This window comes from Barbatula barbatula (genome assembly GCF_947034865.1).
Source record: "Barbatula barbatula genome assembly, chromosome: 16".
NCBI classification, from domain to species: domain Eukaryota; kingdom Metazoa; phylum Chordata; class Actinopteri; order Cypriniformes; family Nemacheilidae; genus Barbatula; species Barbatula barbatula.
Genome location: NC_136779.1, coordinates 10979618 through 11001167, shown reverse-complemented (window position 1 = coordinate 11001167; position 21550 = coordinate 10979618). Strand labels below are relative to the sequence as shown.

The window sequence follows — 21550 nt, the reverse complement described above, 5'->3', positions numbered from 1 at the left end:
ACAAAACAATGGTTTACTTTTACAATCAATTTTCGAAAGAGCTGCGATGACGTCACATCGTTGTTTGACGTAACGTTATAGTGGCCAATATGGCGACGAGAACTTTTGACTAAACGTGAACAGGCAACATTAAACAGGTACATCTACATTCAAAAGCGATTGTACAAACATTTTAGTAGTTTTGCTTGTTGTGGGGCTAACTTACACACACAGACAATTAAATAGCATCGTTATTTTTGAGACTGTGAAGTCAAATGGACTATTACTTTCAGGTTTAAAGTGGGAATTTCGAACTAATTTACGACATTGTAACGCAGCAACGAGTTCATCTTCCACCAGTAATCTGACTACATTTCACAATCTCTTTAAATGTAACTGTTAGCGTGTCTCTAGCTTTTATAAATATGTTTTATAAATATGCCACTTGACTATTTTCATGAAGTATTTCCTGTTTTCGACCCAAGTGTCCTAGTGGGTGTGAAGATCCCAAGTGAGCATAGTATTTCTAGCCCGATGTGACACACCAAGTGCAAACATGTAACGTTAATTAATGTGGTGCTTCTAAGCATGTGATAAAAAGCACATTTTAACAAAACTGACGTTTTCACCAATAAATCGAAATGACATGTAATGTCACTACGAAATTATATGTAATATCTAAATATTTTAAGATTTGTACAGTGCTTTATTTGTAAGCGGTATTCAAGATTGTATGGGTTTAGCTTGCGTTAAGGACACTGCACTTTGGTGTTTTTGAGACAGTGGACAGACTTGCGCTCTTACTTCCTGTCGCGTGCACGCGCCCTCAAGCGGCCAAGACCCCAAGTGGGGGTATTAGGCCGCAGCCTAAATCTTTCGCTGCTGCGCAGACCGCTCGGCGTTTCAATTAAAATACCGCGAGAGCGATAAAAATGCAGTGGTTTAGATTTGCTCTCGCGATACGTTGAAGTAAAACTACGTGCGGTCTGGGTAGCGCTGTACAACAATAGTCGTGCTTGACAATATAACCATGTTGGTCATGCGATGGCGCCACAAATCTGGTGCTGAATGTGTACGTTTATAGTTTACAGTGTGTTTTTAGTGTATTACTACATTATATCCACAGATGCTATTGAAGTTATTGAGCATCCTGCTCTATTGTCCGTGCGTAAATCTCTCATAGTGGCATGCAAGCTCTCCTCCTGCGTTCATGCATGGTGTGATGATGAAAAATTACACTGTCAGTTTAGTGATTGAAAGGAAGTTCAAGAAAAACTAAATTTGCAGTGTTTGGCACCAACTCAATTATAAACTGACCTCAAGAAAATGTTTACGTTAACTTAAACAATGTGACAGAACTTGTAAAGACAGTTCTTATTTGTGTTTCTGTGATAGACAGTGACTCATGAGATTGGACATTTATTTGGTGTAAAGCACTTCCAGTGGCTACAGTGTGTCATGCAGGGCTCCAATCACTTAGAGGATTTATTTGGTGACCGTCGACCGCTCGATCTCTGCCCAATCTGTTTGAGGAAACTACAATCTTCTATGGATTCCAAATAGCTGATAGGTACAAGGTAAAGGAACCCCTGTTAAACTACTCAAATCTTTTTAAAAAGTCACTTGTACAACTGAATCTATGATGTGTTTTCTTTAGGTTTCCATTTTTTAAATGGAACTATTTAATGTATGTTTTTTTGCACTTTAGATGCTTACGGAATAAATGCAGTTGAGAATCCATCAGTAGAAACAAGACATTTTGTTGCAGAATAAAAATAAAATGTGCTCTGCAGTCTTTACTCCACTGGATTGAAGATGGAGAGGTTGGCACTCATGGACAACACTCAGCCAAACCTACACAAGCCTTCCAGGAGTATAGACAGTGGTTGAATGAGTGTCTAAAAATATTGGTAGATGAAACATTGTAGGTCTGATACCTGGACTTGATTTAATAGTTCTGATACACTATTTTGTATAGCACTTTTTTGTAAATTACTGTTGTTAGGGACACTGTAAAATTTACATTGCCCTATCTGGTCACGGGGCCCATGACAGTGTTCCAGCGTGTTGTCCTCTGATGATGGCCCTGACTTTGGTAAGAATGTTTCTGCCGGAAAAAGAAATGCAAATATTTATGTAAATAGCTCTAAGAGCATGAGTGTGAGGGTATTCCAGAAAGCTGGTTATGTGACATACCCGGGTAAGTTTAAGGTTAGGTTAGCTGATAACCTCGACTTTTAGTTCCATAAACAGAGGTAACTTTCTGGGTATGCAAGTTACCATAGCAACTCACTCTGTTATGTTCCAGGGTTAGTTTGTTTTAAGGAAAAATAACTAAGCTTCAGTGGTTGTCTGCGCCTGCGTGCGCTTTTGATGAGCGCCAATTGGGTGTGGAAGCACAGATTACGTGTAATATATTATAACTTTGCAGTATTACGATGATTACATTTCCAGTCGCACCCATTGCGATTGAGCATTCATAACTGATTTTATGCTAATTTTATGATTTTAAACCATTTAAAATAAAATAATCTTTAAATAAAATAACATGAGCTGTTCTTAATAAATTAAAGGCTTTACGTGTTGGCATTGAATACTATACATACTTTTAATTAGGTTTATTATTAAATCTCCAAATATAATAAGATTCATAAATAGTATGCACACCTTACACTTTGTAACTTCAGAAGAATTTATCACAATTTGTTATTGTGTCATTTAACGTTTGGAAAGCCATGGCCTTTTAGCAAACAAAGTCAAAAGAAACAAGCAAAAAAGAAAATGTGTGAGTATTTGAAAGGGATATATATATATATATATATATATATATATATATATATATATATATATTAGGCTACATTTGTCACACCAGACCTTCATCCTCTATTGCAAATGAATTATCATGTGTAGTGTACTGAAAAGCATTACACAAGTTTTTCCAAAATTATGACAACTGTTGCAGTTTTTAGAATTAAAAGTCTTCATTTATATGACTACATCAGCAACTGTTGAAAATAAAGGTGATACGATGCAAAGTCAGTTTTCAGAAAACCAAATAAAGGTAGATTATTTTAAGGAAAATAAAGAGCAGGAACAAAAAAGAGGTTTAATACTGCCTACAAAATGAGAAATGTGAACAAATTCATATAGCCGACACAATTTTGGTAGACACGATAAATAAACAGTTATAAACATCTCAACAAATTTACACTTTATCGAACCCCGCATTTAATCCCGCACTTTATACACTGATGCAGATATAAGTCTTTGGTGAAAAAAACTTATAACATTGTTTTACTGTTAAAGTCTTTAAGATTCCCAGCGGTTTCCATGGTGACTCGTGATATCTGTGATCGATCTTCATGCTGTTTCTATGGGCGTACGCTAACTCTGGGTATCTTTCGTGAGGTTGATAAAGCGTACCCTTTCCAATGTTTTCTGGAACCGACATACCCCGTGTAAGCAAGGTTTGGGTTAACCAACCTAGAGTTTAGGGTTTAGAGGATGGGATGTTAACCCTGCTTCCTGGAATACACCCCTGCTATATCTGAGGATTTGGTATGTTTTTAGCAAATGAAATAAAGCTGAATATCTCTATCTCTTATATACTGTTCAGCTTATCTAAACTATTTCAGAAAACAATGACAAAAAGATGAACATGGCTGTATTTTTAAAATCTGATTGAAAGTTCATAACAGTCATCTATGCTTTGTAAACAAAAGACATTTCACAAACATTCCATAAAAGACAGCAAATACAAATCCCTTTCTCAAATATATGTAATTATGTGACATAAAATGATCTGTCATGTGACAGTTGTTCAATAACAACATACTGTACATCACTCTTTGAGGTAAATTATACATTTTTTCATTTCAGACACTTTCACATTTGAAGTTATGGCTCATTTATTACTAAGACGTGGCTTTAATTTCATGGTGAACTGCATGCACATTGATCTCTAAATAAAAGAGATGCTAATGTAAATCACAGTGGAGAAAACAATCAATGAAAAATGATAGTAAACAACGGACAGTGTATTGGTAGTAATAAGTTGTTTACCAGAGTTAATATTTAGAGCTGACTAGTTGTGCAAAATATAAAATAGTGATTTGTGACTCTCTTGAATGAAAATATGATAATTAAAAAATGGGGATCTTAACAATAATTGAGTATATGAAGCATCAAATATCCCTTTGCTATACCGTTTCTGTTTCTTATACCATTCTAGCATTATAACTTCAGCCATCAAGTTAAACATTTACTGTGGTCTTTGCTTTACACACCACCAGTGCTTTGAAATTACTTATAAATGCATTGCCCGTATTCACTAAAACCACTAAAATGTGGTTTCCTGTCATAGATCATATCTGTTCTTTTGTACAGATGCGGGGACTTCATGGGACTTTTCATCAACAAAAGTCCCAGTGTGAAGTATCACCTTACATGTGTATTCAAAATTCTATTGAGGTTTGTGCTGATTCTTCGCATACTTTAGTATTTTCATGCCAACTACTGTATGACATGAGTTTTACCAAACAATTGTTATAAATCATAATGTAGATTTTCTTTAAGGTTCTACATTCTTTCAATATTTACAGGTCTGATCCTACAATTCTGAAATACAGGTCTTTATTTAAGACTTGATTTCTGTGTTTTTGTGAATGTCCGCCTCTCGAAAATCCCCTGGCATGTTTTTGGACCCTTGTTGCACTTTGGGGCTGGTTCTGCCATTGTCCCTCCTCATGCATAAAGGACCTGTCTTTGCTGGGCGTACAAGCGCAAGAAAGACGGCACCTAGTCCCATTCCCCCAGCACAGGAGAAGAATGCAGAGCTGTAATTTTGTGTAATATCCACAAGGACACCTAAAATATTTTAAGAAAAAAAATTACCGTACTATGTTGCTGATTTAGGGAGTTTTATGTTTGACATAAAGCACATGAATGTTCTTACCTCCTAAAGGTGGACCGGCAAGTCCCGCAAAGCTCTGAATGCACACGTAGACGCCTACAGCCAAGGGCATCCTCTCGATCCCTATGATATCATCCTCAGCCAACATGGGAATGTGTGTGGATGCAATGTTACCGAGCAAGAAGCCGTAAAGCACGCAACACACAACCAGTCCCCAGAATCCACGTACCACGGTGAACAACAACAGCGCCAGACACATCAGTGATACGCATACAAGCAGTACAAAGATCTTCCTGACACGCCCTGAGCTAAGTAGCCATCCAATAGAGAGCCGCCCAAAGATCTCAGCGATAGCCATTGTCGACAACATATAGGCAGCCTTGTCTCTCTCCGTACCCATACTGGCACTGAGCTCCACCACATATAGCTGTGGAGCAAAGAATCCCAATGTTGCAAAGAGGCCAAATGCTGAATAACACAAAAAACTGCCTTCCTTCAAGACAGTCAAGTCCAGGAGCTTATTTTTGCCTTGCATACTAATGTCCTTTTGTTTTGGATGAACCTGAAGTGATTCCACCTCACCCTGCTGCTCCTCAAAAGATTCAAGACCATGTTCCAGCTTGTCAGGAGACTGGGCATCTAAATCTCCAGAGTTAACTGAGTTTCTCAGTTGGTCTATAGGAAGTGAGTTTGTGATCATCTCAATTCCAGTTTGAGAAGTCTTTGGTTTGATGACTATGGGTCGAAGCAAAGCTCCACAGATAATGATGATACCCTGCAATGTTCCGATCACCACCAAGGTGTATCTCCAGCCAATGTGATCCTTAAGAGCTGTGAATGCTACCAAAACAATGCGATACATTGAATGATTTAGATGATATTTTATTGCAATTGAGCAGGACCACCCTTACCTGGAGCAAAAGCAAATATAGCGAATGATTCTCCAGTGGAGGCCATGGCGGTGACCAAAGAGCGACGTTTGCTGAAGTACTGGGACAAGATTGTGACAGTGGGCAGAAATGTCAAACAGTAACCCAGTCCTACAAAGGGAAAGACATTTAAAGATAATTTTGCCTTCTAACAATTATTTTCTGTTTGTATAAGATATAGAGGTCCGAGTTTTATTACCTGTAACCATCCCAATAGTGAGGTACATCTGATTGATGGAGCTGGTGAATGCAGTGGAGATTGTGCCCAGGGAGACGAGAACCCCTCCGAACATCACAACCAGCTGGAAGCCGAATCGATTGCTCAGCACTGATGATAGAGGTGCTAAAAAGGCACAAAATCATTTACACAGATGGCAAGGTCACAAAAATGAATGCATGTAAAAGAAAAGAAATATGTTATTAAATGAAGCCACATGCAGCTACTGTAATAAAGTGGAGGATCTCAACCACTTTGATGTATATTATTATATAAATAACCAAACACTAAGACATTTCTTGATTTAGCTTATTTTAGTGTTATTTTATTTTTCATTATTAGGGCCACCTTGGAAGTTTGTTGAGGCCCCCTATAGTGTAAATGTAATGTTAAAATGCATGATGTCACACGGTTCATTTTCAGACTTCTTACCTGTAAAAGTCATAACAAAGACACATATTGAAATGATCCATGATACTCGACTGTTGCTCTCATCAAAGTCGCTCATGAGATCCTTGAGAAAAATTCCAAAGCTTTTGATGACCCCATAGGTAAACACCTCCACCAGGAAAAAGGCCACAGCCACAATCCAACCCCAGCCTCCATCTGGGACCTCCGAATATACTTTTGGGCCAAGGCAACCTTTCAGTCTGAACATCCACCATGCCATACTGAAAACAGTGACCTGTGGCAGTGACATACACATTAAGTTGGTTTTGCCATTTTTCTTTGTTCCTTGCATTTGTGGTTAAACCTTACTTAAACCTGTCAGTCTTATCTTTTAAAAAAAAATTAGGTTCTCTTCAGTTAGGCCTACATGTTTTCTTTATGTCATTTAAATGACAACATAACGTTACTGTAATTCTGCAGCTTTGGCACCAGACTTGTAAATGACACTTTTAATGTTTCATTTAAAATACATAGTGGTAGAAATAGGTAATGAAAACCACTACACAACATTCTCAGTTTTTATCATAATAAAAGGAGTAATCTCGTCTGCGAACGTATCGCTTAAAGTGTGTGTGATGTCATGCGGCGCTGCGCAGATCGATCGCCGTATGACATCAAAGTCCCGCGAGCACATCTACTAAATCCCTCTCGCGTGATTACGAACAGCTCTCAACGTCACGAGGGGCGGTAAGAAGCGAAATGTTAACAACAAGCTTTAATCAGAAACTGAAATGCTTCATTTCAAAGTAATTCTTCGGCTTTAGGTGAGAACATTCACAATTAGATTATTAAATATTTGCTTTATTTATAATAGAAATGTCGCTATTTATTCTGAAGTGTAACGTTATACGTTTATGCAGATTTTGGCTGTTTTCTCTCATGGATAAAAGTTAAAGGACCGCTCTATTCCATTACCCTTTCATATTCATACCGCAAAACAATCGCTGCCGCGATGACTTTAAACACTTTCACGACGACGCTTTTTTCACGAGACGATTTGACCAGAAGTTGTCACAAATTGACAAAAGAAGACTTAAAGTGCAGAGCACTTACGAGTGCTCTGCACTTTAAGTCAGTCTGCCACAAGTGTGTGTGTGTGTGTGTGTGTGTGTGTGTGTGTGTGTGTTAGAGTTTGACCTGTCGTATTGTATTATTTGGTAATATTTCTGTAAAATAATTTATTTATGTACCAACATTATTTTCCACGTGGTCATACATAAATATAAATTCATATTATTTTGTATATATACATAATGTAGCATGTAATGTATATGATATGTATCAATAGACTTAATAAGACTACTTAATACTTAAAAATAAAAAAAACGGGAGTCAGAAACAGAAAGGAGAGAACAGCGCTCACCTGTTCTGGTCAGAACTGTTGTTGCTCTGTTCCCCTGCTGCCAAGAGTCCATGTGCGGCCTGGTCCACTGTCACAAATACTGAGTGCCTCTGTGGTGGGAGGTTACAGCTGTTCAGAATGCTATGGATTGGTTTACACTAAATGTTGAACGAAAGGCCACACTGGCAAACCCCCCTTTCCCTTGAATTGGAATGTCGAAGAACTTGCTCTGTTTTATCTCCCTCTTACCCCAGTGTAAAGGGGTCTCTCAGGCTTTAAAAGAGCATGGTTTTAAACGGAATAATGCTCTAGGTGAAGTTTTTAAGATTAAAGCCAGCAGCGTCAGATCAAACCAGACAACATATTCTCTCAATGACATCCACGTGGGTTTACACTGTACAAACAGCAACCTCTATATTACTGATAAAGGATATCGCATACTATGATATTATATAAAGTTTATTTTATAGAATACAGCTGTGTTTTTAAATGTTAAACCAAACATTGAAAATAAATAATCATGATTTTTGTCTATTTTAAATGGAAATTCAAAATGCTTTATAGAGTTGTTGGAATTTTTGTTGGAAGTGACTTCAATATTATAAATGATACAAATTTATATTCAATATAACATCATTTCAAAGGAAGGCTTTACTGATTTGGTGTACTTTGTAATTTTGTTACTGGACCTTTAAGACAAACATTTATAGAAAAAATCTTATTGTTTTATTTTCCTTTTTTAGATTTAGAAGCTGAAAATGGCTCATCTTGGATTCTGTGCGCTGCTCCTTTATTATTTTCTGTTCTCTGGACTGGTTCATCACATTAAAAGCCATACAAAAAAGCAACGTAAGCCTTATGAGCAAGACCGCCCCAATTTCATCATTATCTTAGCAGATGATATTGGTTGGGGTGATCTGTGGGTGAAAAAGCCTCACAACTCTACACCAACACCCTGGCTGGACTCACTGAGGGATAAGGGCAAAAGGTACATTTCGTGTTATTTAGACTTGATTTGTCGTAGTCTGTGCGTAATTCTGTCTGATTATCTTGTGGATTTATGCAGATTGACAGACTTCCATTCTCCTGCCTCCACATGCTCACCCTCACGTGCTGCCCTGCTGACCGGCAGACACGGGCTGCGCAATGGCGTAACTCACAATTTTGCTGTTGGGTCGGTTGGAGGACTGCCACTCGAAGAGATCACGTTAGCTCAGGTTCTGCACGATGCAGGATATTATACGGCCATGATCGGTGAGCGCCGCAAAATTCCAAGTACACGGAGAGTACAGCAACGACTAACATTCGAGGGCAATAAACCTAAAACTGAGATTAGCTCTCCTTCAGTGTATGCTGGATTATTACCATATCAACTAATAAACTATTCAGGGTGCAGATCAATATGTTTCAGTTACGATTATTTACAATGCCTGTCTTGATTTTATAACAGGAAAATGGCACCTTGGTCATAATGGATCGTACAGTCCAGTTCATAGAGGTACGTGAACAGGATTTTTTGTCTTTTTTAAAGCTAAGGCTGTAAGCATTTAAAGTTCCCTTTCTGTACCTTTTTCAGATGTTAGCTCTTAACATTTAAAACACATGTTATTGTGAAAAACATACCAGTGTTGTTGACAGTGCTTTTTCACATAAAAACAATAATATTATTAATAAACTATTTCAAATACATTAGAATGTGTTATTTATTATATATATATTATTATTTAAACGTTTAGGTTTTGAAAAACATGTTTACCGAAGGTTGACAACCAGTGGCCCGCTTCAGAAAGGAGGTTTAGCAAACTCTTGAGTATATTGACCCTTAATTGAGGAAAACTCTGGGTTTTCCATTTCAGAATGCGAAGTATGTCAAACCCGAGAAAGCAGAGTAACTCAAGCCCGTTTCTAAGAGAGGTAACTTATTCTAAGAGTCAGTAGCCATAGTCACTTACTCTGTGATCCTAACCTGGTCAGGAGCAGGTTTCTTTTGTTAAATCAAGAGATTCTTTCCATCTCCTTCCCCTTTTTAAAGCGCAAGTGCAGTACCTCATTCATGGCACACATTTTGAGTCCCTCTCAGTGACTAAAATGTCATATTGTCTTATAGAGCAGCCTGTATGTGAATAGGCTGCATTAATTCATAGGGATGTACTGTGATTTCAGGAGAGCAATTTTGGACCCAAGTGGAATTTTGTTATTTCCCTGTGGATTTTAAAACTACCATTTTTCTTCACAGTTAATTGGATATATCAAAACATATCATCCATCATTACATCAATAACATCCGCCATCGTGCGTGTATTGCATCAGAGCAGATAGTTTTCTATGGACGATGATAAATGACTTAATTAAGTGTATTAAAAAGAAATTAATAAATACAGACATAAATGCAGAAACAAAAAAAAAACTATGAATTTAGACATGCTCAAATCAGCTCTTCTGAAACCAAAAACTCAAAATTTGGCATCTCGGTGTAAATCTACTAAGAGTTGGTTGAACCTCCTTATTGAAACAGGCCCCAGGTCTAATTTTCACAATATTTGTATTTTTCTTTATATGAACAACAGGTTTCGACTACTACTTTGGTATTCCTTATAGTAATGACATGGGCTGCACTGATAAACCAGGCCTTGACCTTCCCACCTGCCCACCGTGCATGCACGGTCAATATGTCTCTGGGTGTGTAATTTTCCATCTCACAAGATCATAACTCGGGATGCGATATCCTCTTATTTTGTAGATACCTTGATCTCTACTGAAGAATAGGTTTTATTCAACAGGAAGCATGAGCAATGCTACAGTAAAGTGGCGTTACCTCTGTTTGAAAATGAGAGAATAGTTGAACAGCCCTTGGACACATGGAGCCTTAAAGAACGATATGCTGCAGCAGCAGTCAAGCAGATAAAGACAAGGTGTGTTCACCATTTCTATGATGTATTTATTTGAAATGATTCATAAACAACAAATTCACATACTTTATAGGTTTCCATGTCCCATCTGGATTGATCTTAAGTTAAAATCCAATTTTTTACAAACATTTTGAAAGCGAGATTAATAAAGCTAACTTGAACTTTGTGAAATTGGTTGAAATGTGGAATTAAATATAACAGTTTTTGAGCCAGCAATGAACTAGAGACGAAAACATTGTTGATTTGAAATAGATTATAGGGAACAGAGTTTTGGGGGACTTTGTTCAGTCAATATAAAGTCTCTAGCAGACTGTAAACAAGGTAACTGGGCAGACGAAGTAGTTGACCTTTGACACAGTCCAAGGATAGATTAGGATCAGGTGGGCTGTGCACAGGCAAACCCCTTCTCTTTATCAATATGCCTGTGTTTCATTACTTATAATGATGGCTTTTAAAGGGATAGTTCACCCAGAAATAAAAAATCTGTCGCAATGTCATTCAAAACTCACTCTTTGGAACACAAAAGAAGATATTTTGAGAAATGTTTAAGGCATTTTGTGTCCATGCAGTGGAAGTCAATGGGGGTCAGTGTTGTTTGGTTAACAGTGTTCTGGAAAATGTCTTCTTTTGTGATCTGCAGAAGAAAGTCAGACAGATTTGGAATGAAATAAGGATGATTAAATAATGAAAGAAAGAAATGTTTGTTTTTGCCTTTAAAGTTTATATCTTAGCACTTAAATTGAGCCATTTGAATGATAAGTGACTTGATTGTTGGGGTACAATATAAACTTGTGAATCTTCAGTATGCAGTTTGCAAAGTTTGCTTTATTATCTCAAGGTAATGAAAAAGTACAATATACCTGTATGTACTTATCATTTTATTACCTTACAGTGTAACTTACAGAATAAATGTGGGTTTTATTCCTGTTGGTGTAGTGTTTCTCGCAAACAGCCTTTCCTACTGTATGTGGCTCTCGCTCACATGCACGTCCCGCTGTTTCATAACTCCTTCTTCAACATTACGACGCAGGACCCGTACACAGCCAGCCTCAGTGACATGGACTCCCTAGTGGGCACTATCATGCAGGCTGTCAGCACTGAGCAGTTGGAAAACACACTAATATGGTTCACTGGTGAGTGTTTTTACACATAGTACATGTGCATTAACTCCCTCAATGCATTGATAGTTTTTTTCTTACGCTACTAAGAAATAATGGTGAAATCATAACAATCTTATACATTTTATTATGATTTATGACATGGGTGGTGATAAAATGGAAACTACTATAGTTAAGTCATGCACATTTATGAATATGTGTATTCTTAAGGTGACAATGGCCCATGGGAACAGAAATGCCAGTTTGCAGGGAACGTTGGGCCTTTTGTTGGAAGATGGCAGACAAGCAGAGGTATAGCAGACACAACCTAATGAACATTTAACCAGCATTATAAAGACAATCTTGCTCTTATATCTTTCTAGACTGTGATACCTTAACTGTATATAAAATGAACTAAATACACAGTTCACATTATTATTATACATTTTATTCGGTGTGTTCCTAGTACTTTAGAATTCAACAAATATTGTTTAATTATGTAAAAAACGTAAACAGTACAGTTGTGAAGGTGCCGCACACATTTTAGTGTACTGTACTCTTATTGATAGCTGATAGCATAATCTGTTCTTTCTAAAGAGTAGGACGTCAATGACGGAATTCTTCGGGCACAGATTTCACACAAGCCTTCTCATGTTTCCCAAGTTGTTTCAGATAACAAATCCATTAATTGATTTAGCATGTTGAGGTTGGTCTGTGCAGGTGGCGGATCAGCTAAGAGAACCACATGGGAAGGGGGTCACAGAGTTCCCACAGTGGTTGCATGGCCAAAGAAGATCAAACCCAACAGCGCCAGCAATTCCCTGCTGAGGTACAAGAATGAGAACATTTTGTGATGATATTGTTTTTGTTTTCACCGTACGACTGCTTCCTCTTATTTCATAGTGGTATGGATATCTTTCCAACCATCATCTCCCTGGCTGGTGTAAAACCGCCATCAGATCGACGTTATGATGGTATTGATATAACAGACATTCTGCTTAATGACTCGGCCTCAGGACATAAGGTTTGTTTGGAAAAACACCACCAAACTGACCTCAACAAAAAACAGTGTTGTTTAATAGTCAGAAATGTGTTAAAGAAAGAACTGCATGCAGCCATGTGTTTATTTTCTTTATTTTCAGAGTCTCATGCATCCAAACAGTGGGGCTGCTGGACAGTTTGGAGACCTACAAACCGTTAGGCTGAAACATCACAAGTCATTTTACATCACAGGTCTCTGTTATTAAACCACTTTCTTTCTTCTGCAGAAGATATTTTGAAGAACATTGGTAACCAAACAACATTGGCCCCCATTGACTTACATTGTATGGACACAAAACCACTGAGACATATATCTTCATTTTAAACATGAGGGTGAATAAACAATGAGAGAAGTCATATTTTTGTGAAACACCCATTTGGTTGTTATAGTGAATATATTGAAGCTCGTGTCCTCTCTCAGGTGGATCAGAGGCGTGCAGTGGAGGAAGTGGACAACAGCAGTATCACCACCCGCCTCTGATATTTGACCTCTCAAGGGATGAGGCAGAAGAGGCACCTCTGAACCCCGACAGCGAGGAATACAGGACTGCCCTAAGGGAAGTAGAAAAAGAAAGTGCTGCTCTGCTGTGGGACATAGCCACAGATAAGGTATCAACAGCCAACTACAGGACAGATCCTTCTGCTGTGCCCTGTTGCCAGCCGCACAACCCTGTCTGTCGATGTCACAGTCTGAAATGAGTTCAGTGGGCTCGGCCTTGCCCTCAGAGCTGTTTGTTTGTTGCATATTGAAAAACACAGTGTAGCTTCACACTGAAAAAAGAACAATGTCCCAGAAAACTCCACTGGGATGGGTTACGTTAACCCTGTTTAACATGAAACTATAGATGTTGTAATACTTATTTATTCTGCCGTTTCATTATGACCTAGAGAACATTCTGTAAAAAACATGACTGTTTGAGATACTTGTTAACAACATACCATGATCATAAATGACATTGTTTGGGTCAGAATTTGCTTTAGGTTTTCTTTGCTTTTTTTATCAGAAGGACAAAAAGATTGATATCATGTCTCCATCTTGTGGTGATATGGTTGCTTTTACCCACCATTTACAAGAGTGAGTACAACAATAAACAGATTCATCATAGGGATGCTATAATATTAAAAGTGCTAAAACAAGGTACCCAATTTAAACGATAATAGACAATACCTGATCAGGGAGAACGACTAAGAGGTTCATTTTTCGAGGGAAAGAGAATTCAACATCACTGGATCAAGGAAATTAAAGTTATTGTTTGTACAGTAAACATTTAACAATTAAATTGATTTATAAAAGGGATTGTTTGCCCAAATATGAAAGTTCAGTCATTATTTACACACCCTCTTGTCATTTCAAACTTGTATGACTTTCTTTCTTCTCCAGAACACAAAAGATATTTTGGAGAATAATGGTACAATACCCATTAACTTGCATTGCTTTTGAGGACATACAATATTCTTTTTAAATATCTTCTTTTGTGTTCTGTGGAAGAAAGTAAGTCATGCATGGTTGATATGGCAAAAGGGTGAGTAAAAGATTAAAGATTTGTATTTTTGGTTGAACTATCCCTTCAACACACACTTGATCAAATTAAAATAAACAAATGTCTTAATTATATTCTGATAAATATTTTCTAAATGAAAACAATAAATGAGAATTATTTCATCATTTTCACACACCATATAATTCCAGACCTGTATGACTTTCTTCCTTCTGCAGAACACAAAATAAGATATTCTGGGGAGTGCCCAATGACTTCCATTGTATGGACACAAAACCAGACATTTCTCAAAATATCTTTGTTTGTGTTCCACAGGAAAAAAAAGTACTTTGTAAATAAATGCTTTCTGAGAGCATGAATCTGAACATGTTTCTGAAGTACAATGAATGAAATCAACAATAATATAGCCATGTTATAATGTATGTAAAATAGATTTCTTATTCTGTTTCTCTTATTTTATCTCGTTGTTGTTAGTAAGCACAATGAACAATCCACACAGACATACAAACAGTGCCTCTCAAATATAAAGTAGTCCATGCAAACAGATGTGGCCCTTTAAAATAAAGGTACAAAACTGAGAAACATGTTTCTGGATCCAATTAAAATATTTATTTTCCCTCCTGTTTACAACCAAGTGTTAAAAAAAGGGTTCATATTGTTTGAAGTAAAAACAAACTACTATAGGGTGCTTTGAAATTGCAATAGTATTGTGCGTTCGTAATCTTCTACTTTCTCTTCTGATTTAAAAGAATAAAAATAAACATTTTAAAACTGAAAGATAAACAAACAGAAGTATTAAAAAAAACAAAGCAGATCCCTTTTCTATAAATTTTCAAGCAAGTCCCTTATGAGTAAAAGTTTAAATTTCAGTTTCGAGTATTAGTAGCAGCCAATGTAATACAATTTCACAGCAAATAGATGCGCAGTCTGTAAGCAACAACACTCAGACTTGGTGCAACATTCATTTCATATCTCAGAAAAAATGAATGTACTAAAATTAGTGTTTTGTCCTCAAATTTACTTTGTAAAAAGGGAAGTGCCAAAGAAAGTAACAAGTCAGCTACAACTGGAATTTGAAAATGCAAAAACATAAACGTCACCGCATGTCAGCACATCTCTTTGGGGACCACGTGCTTGACAGTAAATCAGTGCCAAATCTGTATAAATGTCTTTGTTCTGATGAACACAGAGAAAGATATTTGGAAGAATGCTCATAACCAAACAGTTCTTGGTTACCCCATTGACCACCATATAGTACGAAAATAACTTTATATATTTTTTCCTCGTTGAACACGATATTTTGAAGAATGTATGACAGCAAACTGTTCTGGGGCCTTTGCCTTTTTAACTTCCATTGTAATCTTTCCTACTATGGTAGTCAGTGGGGTCCAAGAACTGTTTGGTTACAAGCATTCGTCCAAATATCTTTGTCTGTGTTCAACCAGAAACAACTAGAGAGTAGTTCACAACAGCATTTCCATTTTTCGGTGAACTGTCCCTTTAAGTATTTGTTGCGAATGACACACTGGTGCATTATCTTTGCTACCTTTACATTGACATAACAAAAGAAAACTACACAGCCTGTCTGTCATTCATTGTATCTTATCTGTAAACAGTCTTTGAACAAAAACGTTAACAGTCAATCAATGTGAAAACAGGTGAAGATGTGTTCCTTGCAGCTGTTTGTTGGTCAATATTTTGAGCTTCCAGTGTCTCCAAAACTTGCTATTTGGAATTATTTTGCGTCGGGTTGTTGGGAAGCGATTATTATATGTCAATTATTTTCCTGCCATTGCACTGAATCGACCTCTATGGCTTGTAAAACAAGTTTGCTGACATCAGCATTATTTGCATCGCGCTTTGTGTCTTCATACAAGTCAACGTTTTGCACACTCTCAGTCATTGGAGCAGTTTGCGTGACCAGCGCTTCCTCAATTCCCTCCAGTATTAAAACGGCACTGCCGGCGTGAACAGATTTTGCATTGAACTTGTTCACCTCACCAACATCATCTTCACTGCACTCCGAGAGGGAAAGACATGTTTCGTTGATCTCTGAATGTGTGCGGCTGGTTTCATTCACTTTCTCTTCATCACTGATTCCACTCTCCTCGGTTCTCTCAGACTCACTGTGTTCTTGGTGTTTAGCATCTGGGATGTTCTCCTCAGAAACACAAGCTCCATCAAGTGCAACATCTTCATAAGTTTGATCTTTAACAAGATTCTTTCCAATGCAGTCACACTGCTCAATGGCGACTTTTTGATGGCACTTGCTGGGTCCATCAAGGGACCTTCTAGCAATGTCACTGCCATCAGATATTTCTTGTTCTGCTTTATCTAGACAATCTAGATCTCCTCGTGGTTCATCACTCTGTGGGACATGGTATTCATGTCCATCCCTTTGTAGATCTTTCCCATCAAGCCTTTGTGTCTTTTTGGATTTACCAATTTTAGCATCAACCACTAGATTAATGGTGCTTTCTTTCTCGTGTTCAGGGTCACTTTCCTCCTTTGAATCAGATACAGCCTGTTCTGTATCACTCGGTATCAGCACTGCTTCTAGATCTGAAGCATCTGTAAGTTTACTTGGAGGCTCTAATCTACTGGACGTGGGTAGGTGAGGAGCTGGGCTGTAAATGGATGATTTATATTAATATTAGGATGATTCTTATTTATATTAATAATGCTTTATAATATGCTTGAATGTTAACTTATTTACCTCTCAGTGGATTCATATGTAACAGGGGCCATCCATAACTCTTGCACCCCGACATCCTCCTCCTGAGCCCATCCACGGTTGGAGGAAGCATAAGTCAGAATGGCCTCGGTCACAGTGTAGGGGGTGTGGCCTTGCACACAATCCTCAATGTGCTTGATTGGAAGTTGAGTCTGCAGGAAGAGATGGAGTTGGCTGTCGGACAGGCATACTGTCATGTGCAGAACCCTGTCAATAAAACAACAGCAATCAATCATTTGAAGAAAATGAGAAAGTTGAATACTGGCATGGTAAAATGTACTAAACTAAAACTGACTTGTCCAGGAAGCTCTGTAGACCTTTTCTTCTCCTTTCAATAAAGTCATCATTTATAAATGAAAAGACAGATTTTTTGGGCAGATCAGGAACAGGTCTGTGGGTAAAAGCAAAAGAAATCAACCCAACAGAACTTGCAAATTATACAAGCATATCTGACACAGTATACTATATCCTTTATATGCAAATATCACAATATTGATCCAGTAGTAGTGAATGTGATATTATTGTAAAGAAAAGCAGAAGAGACAGATATGATCAGGTATACGATATTCAAAAATGTGCATGTGCTTACACAAGACCAGCATTCTTTTGTAGTTTTTTCTTCAACCACACAAACTCGCTGTATCGCCGCCTCACACAGGATGTTTTCGCAGTGAACGCTTTGCTGTTTGTCTGGTGACAGACACAGTAACCATAGTCAGATCACAACGCCATACATCCAGACAAAACAACAGTTGTTCAATAGAACAAAAATATGTCATGCATACACAAATACAGGCACACATACAGCCACGGAAAAATTAAGAGACCATTCTAAATGTTCATTTAATCAGCATTTCTGGATGTACAGTGAGGGTAATACTTATTTGATCCCCTGCTGATTTTGTAAATTTGCCTGCTTACAAAGATATTAAGGGTCTATCATTTTTATGGTAGGTTTATCTTAACTGATAGAAACCGAATATCAACCCAAAAAATCAGGGGGAAAATTTATATTAAGGTTATAAATTGATTTGCATTTCAGTCAGTGAAATACGTATTTGATCCCCGACCAACCAACAAGTATTCTGGCTCCACAGATTGGAAATGTGCCTATATGGACCACAGATTAGTCCTGTCACTTTAGAAAGTGCTCCTAAATCAGCTTGTTATGTATATAAAAGATGCCTGCCAACACAATCTGTATCTTCCATTTCAAACTTTCCACCACCATTGTCCAAGACCAAATACGTTTCAAAGGATGTCAGGGACAAGATTTTAGACCTGCACAAACATTGAATAGGCTACAGACAGAAGTTTGGTAAGAAGGAAACAACTGTTGCTGCGATTCTTTGGAAATCAAAGAAATACATAATAAATATCAATTGCCCTTGGTCTGGAGCTCCCTGCAAGATTTCCCCAATGGGGTAAAGATGATCATGAGAAAGGTTAAAGATCAGCCCAGAACTACATGGAAGAAGCATGTTTATGATTTAAAGACAGTTAAAACCAACGTTAGCAAGCGAACAATTGAAAACTCGCTGTGTCACAATATTGACAAGAGTGAACATCAAAATGATTTAGAAAAGTCTTTGGAGAAAGGGCTGCGAGACCAATATCGACTCCTGGACTAACCAAAGAGTGGCTTAAGGAGCAGCACATTAAGTTTCCAGACGTTCTATAGAAAATCTGTGAAGGAGGCTAATGCTCCAATTTGCTGAGCGACAGCCAAGAAACCTTAAAGATTTACAGAGGAGTGGAGTCAAATGTATCCTGACACATGTGCAAACCTGGTGACCAACTATCAGATATGTCTGACCTCTGTGCTTGCCAACAAGAGTTTCTCCACCAGGTACAAAGTTATGTTTTGCTCAGGGATCAAATACAAATCAATTTATAACCTTAATATAACATTTTCCCCTGATTTTTTATTTTTACTGTCTCTCTCAGTTAAAATAAACCTACCATAAACATAATATACCCTGCATTTCTTTGTAGGCAGGCAAACTTACAGCAGGGGATCAAATAATTATTTTCCTCACTGTATGGCCATTCTAGTCCAGTGTCTGTTGAATTTCAACTAAATTAAACCTCAGAAGTGACAAACACACTGACACACTGAAAACAGTGATAAAATCGAGGTTATCATATTAAAAAATTTAAGCTTTTCCTTAATACCAATATTACTGTGTTGTTCCTCAAAAGTGAATATGAACGAGTATTTGACAACTGAAAAAAAATCTTTATATTATATTGACTTGTTTTCATTTTCTGCAAATAGAAACAATCTTTTTATTTAAAATGTTGTTAGGAGTTCACAAATTGTTTTTTTTTTACATTAGAACTAAACTCAAACCTATAAATAGTAAATTCAGGAAAAACTGAAATGTCCTCGTTTTTTCTGTAGCTGTATGTGTATATCCATTATAAAGATTAACAGTCTTTTCAAGGATATTCATGATATTCTTTCATAAACCACTCATGTGGCATGCAAAATACCTTCCAAGCAATTACACAAATAATGAGGTCACAGCCTTTTAGTCTGTGATTTAATCAACACAAATGCATTAACAACAAATACAAAAAACTATACTTGTGACAACACTGATCACATTAACTTTAACATCTAAAGTACCCTAAAAATAGCACAAGTCGATTTTTGAGCTTGATGAAATAACACATCTGATTATTATCAGAGATCCTTGAGGCAAAAAAACTCACATGAAGGAAAATTTTGAAGTCCACATATGAGTTCCAAGATCCTTCATTCTGAAGCCGAGGATCCTGAACCCTCACAGCAATAAATTCCTGAAACAACAACAACAACAGCAACATTTTTAGGGCCAAAAGTACACTGAACAATCAAACATTTGTTACACATTATACCTTTAATAATACACAGAGGCTCATCTTGGATTGTTATCCAGCAGCAATTACGTTTTCAGACCAAGTCTTCATATTTACGTGATGACTAATGTTTCTAACCATGATCATCAGACACTGACACTGACACCACAAGATTGAGGGTTAAGCAACCATTGTTTACTTGTTCAAAACATGCTTAGGTGCCTCAATACAATGTTTCAATGCACATTCACATCATACACAATAAAATAAAAGAGAGACTTCTTACATCTTGTTCTTGACTTTTGATCATCCTATTAGATGTAACGCAGCACAGTGGACATCTGTGGGAAAAAAACACAGACAATACAAGTCAGCAATAAGAAAAACATTCACCATGCACCAACAACAAACATTTCTTAACGATGAATAACTCACACTACTTTTTCTTTTCGGTCTTTAGCTTTCCAGAAGAAAGCAAATAATTTCATAAATCCGTAAAAGGAAAAACCAACAGATTCGTCAGACCTATTGCTCCTATCCCAAAACATTGCAGATTGTTTGCGTTTCTAAGGTAAAAAGGGGAAACCAACATCTTCTGAATTGCTCTTTAACCCCTTCATGACTCATCCGCCCCACCCCTTCCTCTAAAATCCCATTAGTCATGATTATTTGTCAGTTCTGTGGTGATAGACTTATCAATGAAGACCAAGCAAATAAATACCACAACTTATTTAGCACATTTAATTCGATGTGTATTGCATTCATTAATTCGACATTTATTTAACACACATCTGAGAGCGGACGATACACAACAGACGTTGAAACACTTACTGTACAATTTTATTCCCAGGTTTTATTTCAGCCGATACAAAAAATACATGAAAAATACACGAGCGTCAACCATGAGCAATGTAGAACAAAAAAGTATTGTCAGTATCTTCATTCGATCCGGTGGCAAAAAAAACCCGTTTTAAAGTGGTTTGCGATTAAACAAAAACAGGCCTGAATGATTAAAAACTAAAAACACGTCAAATCTGTTTGCAAATCAGCAAGAGCGATCAGTTCCGTGTTTTCCGCTTAAGAAAAACATTAAATAGCGCCATCTAGTGTACTGGGGCGTCTCATCGCATCTGCCGTACAGCTTCTGTATATAAGATTTATAGACTATTAAAAGAGGCTGCACCTGCAATAATTACGAAACAATATTTTTAAATCATTTTTAAGTCATGCATACACTTCGTTTTTATTGTATGTTTAGCGTCCACACATTGTTTCTTTTTCTTTTTGCAAATAATTTTTTTCAATTGCCAAACTTTTGAAAAATCTGATGTGAAAGAATAATTACATACTTTTGAAGATGCATTGTCATTGTAATCCATATAATTTTAGAACTGTACATTTTAACGAGGCACCAGAGTTAAATTTTGATTAAAACCAGAAGACATAAAATACTTATTTATCAATAGTAGAATTATCAATAGTTGTACCTCACAGGCAGCACTTCAGAGTAAAGTCATAACATAGTTTCTGATGTCAGTGGTGATGGAGAATCCATTGTGCATGTCTCACTGGTGTGTTGAGTGTAAGAACTTTATCC

At 37.1% G+C, this 21550-nt stretch overlaps 4 protein-coding genes across 9 annotated transcripts; 2 read left to right on the top strand and 2 right to left on the bottom strand.

Annotated features, from left to right (window-relative positions):
- Positions 1 to 1009: 1009 nt before the first annotated feature.
- Positions 1010 to 2025, top strand: amz2 (archaelysin family metallopeptidase 2; the record flags this gene model as incomplete). Its single annotated transcript, XM_079476904.1, is given in 4 exon segments — positions 1010 to 1051; positions 1375 to 1528; positions 1531 to 1570; positions 1727 to 2025. Coding segments are annotated over 4 exon segments (417 nt in total). The 3' UTR covers positions 1908 to 2025.
- A 921-nt stretch (positions 2026 to 2946) lies between these two features.
- On the bottom strand, positions 2947 to 8203 carry slc16a6a (solute carrier family 16 member 6a). The gene is made up of 6 exons (XM_079476041.1): positions 7851 to 8203; positions 6470 to 6722; positions 6020 to 6163; positions 5803 to 5931; positions 4934 to 5731; positions 2947 to 4845 (listed from the first exon to the last, which is right to left on the bottom strand). The coding sequence occupies exons 2-6, from the start codon at positions 6705 to 6707 to the stop codon at positions 4616 to 4618; spliced, it is 1539 nt and encodes a 512-aa protein (XP_079332167.1). The 5' UTR covers positions 6708 to 6722; positions 7851 to 8203; the 3' UTR covers positions 2947 to 4615.
- Positions 7131 to 14952, top strand: arsg (arylsulfatase G). 2 transcript variants are annotated; one of them, XR_013787732.1, is made up of 12 exons: positions 7131 to 7251; positions 8573 to 8817; positions 8896 to 9083; positions 9280 to 9327; positions 10397 to 10508; positions 10610 to 10741; positions 11675 to 11871; positions 12067 to 12147; positions 12556 to 12664; positions 12739 to 12859; positions 12978 to 13209; positions 13298 to 13845. XR_013787732.1 is itself a non-coding variant. In XM_079476040.1 (12 exons), exons 2-12 carry the CDS (start codon positions 8588 to 8590, stop codon positions 13573 to 13575), a joined length of 1587 nt encoding a protein of 528 aa, XP_079332166.1. In that variant the 5' UTR covers positions 7131 to 7251; positions 8573 to 8587; the 3' UTR covers positions 13576 to 14952. The 2 variants fall into 2 exon arrangements, 1 of the variants encoding a protein (XP_079332166.1); XM_079476040.1 differs by having other exon boundaries at positions 12978 to 13068; positions 13298 to 14952.
- snx11 (sorting nexin 11) lies at positions 14834 to 21550 on the bottom strand. 5 transcript variants are annotated; one of them, XR_013787733.1, is made up of 8 exons: positions 21441 to 21550; positions 20240 to 20294; positions 19828 to 19914; positions 17699 to 17799; positions 17405 to 17500; positions 17092 to 17316; positions 15898 to 17002; positions 14965 to 15585 (listed from the first exon to the last, which is right to left on the bottom strand). XR_013787733.1 is itself a non-coding variant. In XM_079476043.1 (7 exons), the coding sequence occupies exons 2-7, from the start codon at positions 20261 to 20263 to the stop codon at positions 16150 to 16152; spliced, it is 1386 nt and encodes a 461-aa protein (XP_079332169.1). In that variant the 5' UTR covers positions 20264 to 20294; positions 20785 to 21051; the 3' UTR covers positions 14834 to 16149. The 5 variants fall into 5 exon arrangements, 3 of the variants coding, with proteins under 3 accessions (XP_079332169.1, XP_079332170.1, XP_079332168.1); XR_013787734.1 differs by lacking the exon at positions 21441 to 21550 and adding an exon at positions 20785 to 21051 and having other exon boundaries at positions 14967 to 15585; XM_079476043.1 differs by lacking the exon at positions 21441 to 21550 and adding an exon at positions 20785 to 21051 and having other exon boundaries at positions 14834 to 17002.